We start from the raw sequence: 10369 nt of genomic DNA on the forward strand, positions 1-10369 counted from the left end.
AGTTGTCAATAGAGTTTTCATCCAATCTACTCACTTCTAATTAATACTGTTTTGATTATTGATTCCAAAGGGCTAAAATAAATTAATGTTCTTCTCTCGCTCAAAAGTGATCATTCGTGTTCTTTGTTTAATATAGAAAAAAAATATAAAATAAAAAGAAACAGAAAACACAATGGAATTGGTTGATGGTTACATCCCTTTGTTCTCGTAAAGGTATGGTTGAAATTGAGGAGAAAGATGCCAAACATTCTTCTGTTAATTTATAATTTTAGTTGTGCAGTGGAGGAGGGAGAGAATGTATTAGAGTCTAATATATTATTTTGTATAAAATTAGTAATTTGTATATGGACTTGTAATTAAGATAAAACCTCAATAGTGAGGGTAAATAAGTTTCAAAATTAGTATAGATAAGTAAAAATCTCTACTTGATTAGGGTATGGTTTTTTTCAACAATATGTTATAGTAACCGTCATGATTTCTAACCAAATTCCGGTGATCACCAAACATGATGTGTATAGATATGGTACAGGATTTTGTCACACATCCTCACAGATCACCAATTTTTTTAGCGTTTGTAAATAAAAGTTTTGGTAATCGTCAGTATTTTCAGCCAAAATCTTAGTGATCACTATAACACATAGGGTAGAAAAATTCCAACATGTTTTTGTTTTAAAATTAATCCAAATTAACATCAAATGATATTAAAATTTAATATACAATATTCTAATGTCAATCTCAATAATTTTCAACTAGATTCAATCTAAATCTTCAAAAGTCAATGGACTCACACAATCTTCTTCAACATATATCTTTTCAAGCTAAGGAGAAAGGAGGAGGAGAAGGAAGAAAAAAGGGGAAAGAGAAGAAGAAGATGGATAAGGAGAAAGAAGGAGAAAAATCTAACGACTAAGATCGATTATATAAACGGTGATCCTAAAAATATTCGTCTAGCCTAAATCCGTGCAATAATATAGTGAAAAAGAACATCTGGAACAAGAATTTAACATAAAACTTATTACTTTGTTAGTGTAGACATCAAAATTTTATCGAATCAAATCCATATGAAATTTGGGCTAAGTCCTAAATTTTAGATAACAAGTAGAATCTGCTAGGGTTTCTTGGAGGCTACTCTATTTGAAACCCTAGCTTGGAGGTTACTCTACTAAAAACCCTAGCTACACTTATAAAAGAGGCCACATATTCCCTTTGAAAGCATCTCGAAATTCCATAAACGTTCATGAAATATTCGCAAAAAAGTCAAAGACATCAAATATTGTCTTTCTCAAAGCCACCAAGGTGATCAACGGATGTTCTTCCTTTTCATGGAGATCAAATACATCCCAAGAAAGTTCACATCATCCGACGTTCAAGAAATACGCTGGTTACGCCCTCGAATTACTGAGAATGATCTAGAGATAATAATCAAGGGAATAAATAAAATTGTACCCACAAAGACTCAACAATAAAATTACTCATCTTTTATGTTTGTGATTACAATTTTTCACGTATGTCGAAATTTTATGGCAAACAGTTAGATTTTTACCATTCCTAGTTTTGATTTTACCAGTTACTCCCTCTGTTTCATATTAAATGAGGTATTTTTCTTTTTAGTCTGTTCCAAAACAAATGACACATTTCAAAATTTGGAAATAATTCAACTTTAAACTCTTTCATTTTACCCATTTACCCTTAATGAGAAGCTTTTATAGTCACACAAATGACATATCCCCACAAACATTTTACCCCTTAAGCTTTTAAGACCACAAGTTTCAAAAGTCTTCTTCTTTTTTCTTAAACTCCATGCCGAGTCAAACTACCTCATATAATATGAAACGGAGGGAGTATAACATATCCTTTATCTTACCACCATGGGATCATGAGTATAAATAGGGAGCACTTCCTCTTTACTGGGCTTTATGTGGGGCAACTCGAATTAATTTGGTCGAAAACGAGTACTATTGAGTAGAAATAGCGTGGGGTAGCCACTTTTTAATGTGCTATTTAGTTTTTATCTAGCATTTTTAATGCTGAGCAAAAATAGTCACTACTCTATTAAAATTAATACGAAAAAATAGTTTTACCCTTTCTTTCATGAGTGTTGTTTAAATATTAAGGACATGTTGTCTTTAATATTTACACAACACTCATGAAGTTAAGGAATGATATCCTAAAGTTTAACAACAAAAGGTGCAAATACATGACACTTTGTCCGTAATATTTACACAACACTCATGAAGTTAAGAACACCATGTCCTTAATATTTACACAACACTCATGAAGTTAAGGACACTGTCTCTGCATACATGAAGTTAAGGACACCATGTCCTTAACATTTATACTGCACATATGAAGTTAAGGACATGATGCCCTAAAGTTTAACAACAGAAGGTGCGAATACATGACACTTTGTCCTTAATATTTACACAACACCCATAAAGTTAAGGACACCATGTCCTTAATATTTATACAACACTCATGAAGTTAAGGGCACCATGTCCTTAACATTTACGCTGCACATATGAAGTTAAGGACAATATGTCCTAAAGTTTAAAACAAAAGGTGCTAATTCATGTCTAGCACAGGGATATTTTCGTCTGAGCGGGTAAAAATTTATTAAAATACTGGCTAAAGAGTAAATACATTTTAAACAATGACTTAAAAATAAATATATCTCTAATTAGTGGCTAACTGTGCACTTTCCCTGCTAAGGGCATCACGGGGGAAACGAAAAAACATGTGCTCATCCTATTTTCAAGATCAAATACTTATGCTTGATATTGATAATTACGAAAAAATGGCTTTTAAATGACATGGTGTGTTGTCATTGTATATAGGTTAAACCATAAAGCAACGATACTGGTATTTTAGGCACCAAAAAAAAAAAAAAAACACAACACTGTTATTTTAAAAATATAAATTGCTTTTAATAGTTGTGAGATATAACATTTTTTATATAACCTTTAAATATTTACATTTTGCATGTTTGAAAAATCTAAGAAAGCTACGTTAGAAGTTTAAATTTATTCAAAAAGATTTAGATAATTATAGTACAATGAACGTTCTCAATTTTGTGTGAAACAAATAGAGGACATAACAAAAGAACCTTCTAGAGAGTAGAGAAGCGGGATTTGTTTATACATATTTTTAAAGAGTCCAGTAATAAATAAAGAGTTAAGATCCACTACCATTGAAATAATGAGGCAGGCAATTAAACCCCAAATAACTGAAAAAATGTATAATTCAAATGGCTCAAATAAGGCGACGTAAGATTCTACAGACCACTTCATCGGTAGGCCCCACTGGCTTTTGTGAACATCTTTTATTCAATTAAAAATTTAGACCTCGTGTCAGTAACCACATCCACTAAACTAAAATATCTCTGCTTCCACTCTCTACGTGCCACGATGTTCTTTCACTCGGATTATTTTTCTGCTGTGGCACTGTCCACGTCATCCACTTCTCCTCTTCTATGCACGTGGACAAAAATTTCTCACCGTCGATCTCCTTAATTAGCAATCTTAACCGTTAGATAGTTAAAAAAAGAGCTTGTGGACACCGAAATTCGACTTGTGGACACTGAAATTCGAGAGGTATAAATGTTTTTGAAAATAAATTATTTTCTTATTAACTACCGCATTTTGTCATTTCCATTTTGAGCCTCTCAAGTTTTCATTACGATATTTGAAAAAAAAAAAAAAGGATTTTCCACTCTGACCAGTTTCTCTACCGGAGTCTTCATCGCCGGCCGGGATCAGACTCGTAATTTCGACTGAGCTACGTTTCAGGTGCGATACATTGTTTCTGATTTATGTGTACTGCTACAACTGCTTAAGTTTATTGAAAGTAAATATTTTTATTATTTGGTGTGAAAAACAAGAAATCTATAAAATAATATCATTATGATTGAAAAGTTGCGTGACTCCCGAAATCGATCCATCTTGTTCAAGATAATCCGTTTAACAGAATCTCAGAAATGGAAGAAAAAAATTGCAAATAGCTGCGGTGTTCTCTATTACTAATAAGCTTTAGTTTGTTGATCATTGAACTGAAGTTTGAAGGGGAGTCTTGCCTCCATGTCATATGGAGGTCACGGGTTCGAGCTGTGTACAAAGCCTCTTGCTGAAATGCAAGGTAAGACTGCGTAAAATAGGCTCCTGTGGTCCGACCCTCCTGTGGTCCGACCCTTTTTCGGACCCCGCACATAGCGGGAGCTCAGTGCAGCGGACTGCACCCTTGAACTGAAGCTTCTTTAGGAAACAAATAGAAATAGAAGAAAGTAGTTCAAGTTCTAAAGAATTTCCTTAACTGTTGTTTTGCAGTTGACATTAAATTGATTTTACATATAATTAATATATTGGATTTTACAGGGAAATTGTTTGACAAAAGCTCTATTCTTCATTGAGTAAAATTTTGATAGCACAACTTGGCATGGGAGTTGTGACTGTTTCTAGCTCTGCTTCTCGGAGTCCATTGGGATTAAGCACAAGGTTTTCTGCTCATTTATGTCCGCTTAAAAGGCCTGTAGTTGTATCATTTAAAAAAGATAAAACGAAAAAAACAACTTTAGTTGCACCTAAGGAATCCATATCGTTGCCTATAGAAACGTCTAAAGAGAATGAAAAGAGGTCAAGACGAGTATCTAAACGTACTGAGAGAGTGCATGCTGTTTCAATTGATATTGAAGCATCTACAAGTCCGTTAGAGTTGGACTACAGTGAAGCTGCTGCCAAACTTGAAAGTATCTACAAGCGCAGTCTGGAAACTGATAGTTCCGATACAGAAGCTAAGGATCATCAAATCGTGAAGAGAAGGCAAAGGACGAGGAAGAGAATTGTAGAAGGCGACGAGGAAACGAAGAAGGGAATTGCTGATAATGTGGTCAAGAATCGTCGAAAGAAGTCAAAGCGGCTGAATCTTGACCAGAGGATTGCTCTACTAAAGAATAAAGAAGGTGAATTGGTTGCTTCATCCCAAAAAAGAGAACTTAAAGAGGACACCGAAGATGAAAAAATTGATAAGCTTGTCAGAGAATATTCAGGTGCTACTGACTTAGCGAGCTTAGACTGGAAGAAAATGAAGATCCCTCCAGTGCTTCCATCTTCTGAGCATGCGTGGCTCTTCAAGTTGATGCAACCTATGAAGGTACAAACATTTTCACTGTTAACGGAAAAGGATTAAATGCGAAAGGAAGTTTCTGGAGTACATTTGCTTATTCATGAGATTTTAGTATTGCTATTGTTGTACTTTATGATTGAGAATCAGTTGTTGTAATTTAGGCAATCCTTCAAGTTAAGGAGAACTTGCAAAATGATTTGGGGCGAGAACCAACTGACGCTGAAGCAGCCGAGGCAACAAATATCGATGCCTCTGAACTACGGAAGAATCTGGAAGTTGGTCGAGCTGCCAGAAATAAGCTGATTAAGGTAATTACTCTTGTTACTTGTCAGACCTTCTTGATGTGCAGCACAGAAGTTTAATTTATGCCTCAAGCAAATGAACACTTGGTTCTGGTTTTATAATCTGAGTTAAATGAATCGGATGCAATCTGTTTTTTCATAATTCCTCGACGTGAATTTGTTGTTACATTGAAAGTGGTCAATCTTGACATGTACTGCTCACAAACAGTAATATGTGCAAGGTAGTATTACATGTTATAAAGCACAGTTAATTATCTTCTGTATTTTCTTTTGAGTATCTTATAACCTTTAAATTCTTCTTACTTGAGTCTATGCCCCTGAGAGGGGAAATGAAGATAATACTACTAGTGTAACTTGAGCTACCCCACATTCTTGATATCATCTTTCTTATGCATCCACATATTGTGTGAGGTTTTAGCTTTATAAATAACTCACCTTAGTCTTGTTTGGTTGCAGCACAATCTACGTCTTGTTTTGTTCGTGATAAACAAATATTTTCAAGATTTTGCTAATGGGCCAAAATTCCAAGACCTCTGTCAGGCAGGCGTCAAGGGACTAATTACAGCTATTGATCGATTTGAACCTAATAGGAAATTCAGACTGTCAACGTATGGTCTTTTTTGGATAAGGCATGCCATAATTCGTTCTATGACAACCTCAAGCTTCACCAAAGTCCCATTTGGGCTTGAATCTGTAAGTTCTCTTTCTTCTATCTTCCAGTGTTTTTCCGTTTCACTGTTCATCCATCAAAGAACCATTTTCTTTCTTCTGTCTCTCTCTGGAAGCTAAATGATTTCTTGATTTGGTGAAAAGAAAAGCATATTATTGCTAGTTATGAGACATTTTCAGTTGGTGAAAGAAAATCATTTGTTGACCTCCAACTGTGCTTTAATGTAACTTGAAAATGTACAACCAATGTACTACTATATCTTTTTTAAGAGAATATAGCAAAATTTTGTGTCAACGAACTGTCTAAAGGAATGGGTGAAATGCAAAATACTTTAAATAGCTGTAAGTTCTTTTGTGATCCCGTTAGGAGTATTGCTCTCTTCTTTAAAGAAATGTCTAATCTTTACTCATTTGGTTGTACTTGTCAAGTAGTCAGTGAAAAAAAAATTAATATCCTTTTTCTTATTCAGATCAGAGTGGAAATTCAGAAGGCCAAATTGCAGCTGCTATTTGAGCTTCAGAGGATGCCAACAGATGAAGAGATAATTGAAAGAGTTAGACTATCCCCCGAGAGATACCATGAAGTGATGAAAGTATCAAAACCTGTCTTCTCTCTCCATGCAAGACACATGACGACCCAAGAAGAGCTTATTAATGGGATAACTGATGTAGATGGCGTAGATGGGGATAAGAGGAGGCAACCAGCTCTACTCAGGCTTGCTCTTGATGATGTGGTAATGTTTTGTCCTCATTGTCTTTATTTTTGGTGTTGAACCTGCTTCTTTGGTTAAGAGTTTTGCTTTATGTTGAAATAATATCACCAATTTTTGGATATGGTAGTTTTCAAATTTCATAGCCACTCAAAATGGTTATTGCCCCGAGCAATAACTATTGTATTTATAGGATAAGCCCAAACTTAAAGCATATAAAATAATAGAATTTGCAATTAAATTGTGTAATGATTTATCCCTACTTCAGAGTTGTCAGATGAAATTATTTGTGTTTTTTTTTCAAATGATAAAACTCATTAACGTCTTGATGAGTTTATTATAGAACTTAGGAAAATACAAAGGGTGAGGAAGGAAAGGAAAATAGTTTCCTCGTAGTCTATAGTGTTCCTAGTTGAAGAAAAAAAGTTCCTTAATTGGTAAGAGCTCCATTATGCTGAATATGGAAGAAGATCCATAAAGCTGCGGTGAAGCAATGGAGCGACTTCCAGAGGTTCAACATTCTGGAAATAGATGGGCTCAATTCTGTCAAACAATACTTGGATTCTAGTTGATTAACTTCTGAACCAAAGGTAATTGGGTGCAAATGGTATTATAAAGGATATACAATTCTATTCATTACGATGTTTCTAGGCTAAGTTAGTAGTCGAAGAGCAACAAAAACAAAAGGTCTAGATTGTTTTTTTATATATATGCACCAGTGACTAGGATGAGTTCAGTAGAATTCTCGTAGCTTTGGCATCCATTTATAAGTTTCATGTTGCACCAAATGAGGTGTTAAAATGGCATTTTAAATGATGAACTCATTGAGGAAGTACGTATGAAACAACCAGTTTTAGACTATGTTAAATGAAACTGTTAAAGGTAGGTAGTATGGAGGTGCGGAAGTATCTGGAATGGTACGTCAAGTTTTTCTTTTAAAAACTAATTGTTAATGTATTTTGAAGAACTCACCTCTTATCAGACCATTTAAACATAAGTTTGTTTAGACAAATGAAGGATCCGTTTTAATTAGCTTATGTTGCCTTGAAATGAAAAGAAGGTTTATAAAATATGAAGTACACGTAAGCAGGGATAAACAGAGTTGATGTGGTAATCATGTCAAACAGATTTACGCACAATAATACAGGTGTGCGTATTTACTCCAAAATTTGGAATATATGGATTAATTATTTGTCTATAGGTGGATCACAAATAATCCCGGGATTATAATCCTGAGATTATAACCCCGGTACTATTTTATACCACTTGAGATATGGGATAAAATAATCCCACATTTGATGGGATAAGATGGCATAAGATGGGATAGGTGGGATAAGATGTGGGATTAAATTTATACCTTGTTTGGTTGGAGGTAGATAAATTTATACCTCCAACCAATACCTCCAACCAAACAAGGTATAAATTTAATCCACAAATTTATCCTGGGATAAATTTATACCTCCAACCAATACCTCCAACCAAACAAGGTATAAATTTAATCCACATCTTATCCCACCTAATACCTCATACCAAACGACCACAAAAGGGATTGTGAAACTAAGGTACAAGGAGTAATTATTTAGCAAAGTACAAGGGTATATCTCGGCAAACTTTAAACATCAAGACCTTTCGAATAAGAGGTTAAGGGTAGTCTGTTGTTGCTAATTGTAGAGTAAGAACTTCGTTTTATATTCAGAGAGTTATTGTCTTAATCCGTTAGAAAACTTGGTGTGAGGGCAGTTATCTTTCTTAAGGAAGTGAATTATCATAGCTTGAATTTTTGTTCCACATCCACCCTTTTCTGTATGCCGACCATCCACATAAGTTTCCAACAATACCTACTTAATCCTGAAGGGAACACTACAGTATTAAGCTTTAAATCCAATCCCGATCCTCTGACCCTTCCCAAACAGAATGGAAGATGCAACCCCCCCCCCCCACACACACACACACAGATTTTTGTGATACAAGAGTTTCTGCTACCTCAACAAATTACAAAAAAGGAGAATTTTTAGAACATTTCTTCGTGTTTGAATCTGTTCTCTTTACCATATGATGGTTCTCTGGACTGCAGTGACCAAACCATTTTCCTTGTGATTTAATCTATACTCCCACCCCTGCCCAAGAACAAATTTTTAATGATAAAATGAGAAACACCATTGAAGAAACGAAAAGGAAAAGAGAGATATTGCTTATGTATCATAGTAATTATGATTTTCTTTTTCCTTGTTTAAAAATTGATTATGCAATTCCAGTTGGGTTGGTGTTCACTTACGTAATATGCCCACAAGCAAATATATTGATGAAACTGGCATCTCTTTTTGTTAGAGGCCTTCATTATGAGGTTATCTGTCTTTCAAAGAGAATCAGATGCTAATAACACTTCAAGGAAAAGTAATGGAAATTTCTGGCACTGAAAGGGAACTAGGAATAGATTTGCTGAAATATTACTTGTAAATCTTGAATCTTAAGATATACCTTGCTCTAAGTGAAAAGCATTTTAAGTTTATACGTTTCAGTTTGTTAAACTTGGAGGTTTTCAGAATTTCTGCACTATTGATTTTGCTTCTAACAATAAATCACGTTCCTCTTTTGCCAGCTTGATTCTCTTAAGCCCAAGGAGAGTCTAGTAATCAGGCAAAGATATGGACTTGATGGCAAAGGTGATAGAACATTGGGAGAAATTGCGGGTAACCTAAATATTTCGAGAGAGATGGTACGGAAGCATGAAGTGAAGGCTCTCATGAAGCTCAAGCATCCAACTCGAGTAGATTATCTTCGCCGGTACATATTCTAAAGAAATCAACATCATTTGGTTATTGCGTTGGAGAAAATTTACCCCTATTCCTGGATCAGCAATCTTGCCCATACTGTATAATATCTGCATGTACACTAATCATTTGTATCATAGTTATAACTTTACATCCTTTTTCACTAGACTCAAAACCAAAATATTTTAGTACACACACCCTGTAAACAACATATTTATCTTTCTTTCTCCTTACAGTGAGTTTGAAACAACTGATCTGTATATTTGCGACATGGATGAAAATGTTTCTCTCAATCTTCGTGGTGATCTTCGATTGTCCTAATTTTCATGGTGGTCTCTGATTGCACCTTTTTTTAGACAGTTATCAATTATCGATTATGTCATTGGATATTCTTACCTTGCCTCGTGGCCGGTCGTTTCATGAGTTACCACTTCATTTCCCCATTTCTGCTTCTTTATGTGTTGTGGTATTGGGTTGGTTGGTTCGGGTTCGGAGTGATTTTGGAGAGGTATGAGACACTTAGTTTCTTTTGAGTAAGCTTAAGTTGGAAAAGTCAACCGGATGTTGACTTATGTGTAAAAGATCTCGGATGTGAATTCTGATGGTTCAGATAGTTTCGTTAGGTGATTTGGGACTTAGGAGCGTGATCGGAATATATTTTGGAGGTCCGTGGTTGGTTTAGTCTTGAATTGGCGAAATTGTAATTTTGGCTTTTTCCGGTTGGTAGTGAAAATTTTGATATCGGGATCGGAATGGAATTCCGGAAATTGGTACAGGAAAAAAGGTAACTTTCTGACCCTAA

The 10369-nt window shown here is 34.9% G+C and overlaps 1 protein-coding gene across 1 annotated transcript; it reads left to right on the top strand.

Moving 5' to 3' along the window:
- The first annotated feature begins 3623 nt into the window (after positions 1 to 3623).
- Positions 3624 to 9860, top strand: LOC104233436 (RNA polymerase sigma factor sigE, chloroplastic/mitochondrial). The gene is made up of 6 exons (XM_009786832.2): positions 3624 to 3785; positions 4368 to 5142; positions 5277 to 5423; positions 5874 to 6110; positions 6557 to 6820; positions 9396 to 9860. Exons 2-6 carry the CDS (start codon positions 4429 to 4431, stop codon positions 9591 to 9593), a joined length of 1560 nt encoding a protein of 519 aa, XP_009785134.1. The 5' UTR covers positions 3624 to 3785; positions 4368 to 4428; the 3' UTR covers positions 9594 to 9860.
- Positions 9861 to 10369: the final 509 nt, after the last annotated feature.

This window comes from Nicotiana sylvestris, chromosome 3 (genome assembly GCF_000393655.2).
Source record: "Nicotiana sylvestris chromosome 3, ASM39365v2, whole genome shotgun sequence".
Classification (NCBI taxonomy): domain Eukaryota; kingdom Viridiplantae; phylum Streptophyta; class Magnoliopsida; order Solanales; family Solanaceae; genus Nicotiana; species Nicotiana sylvestris.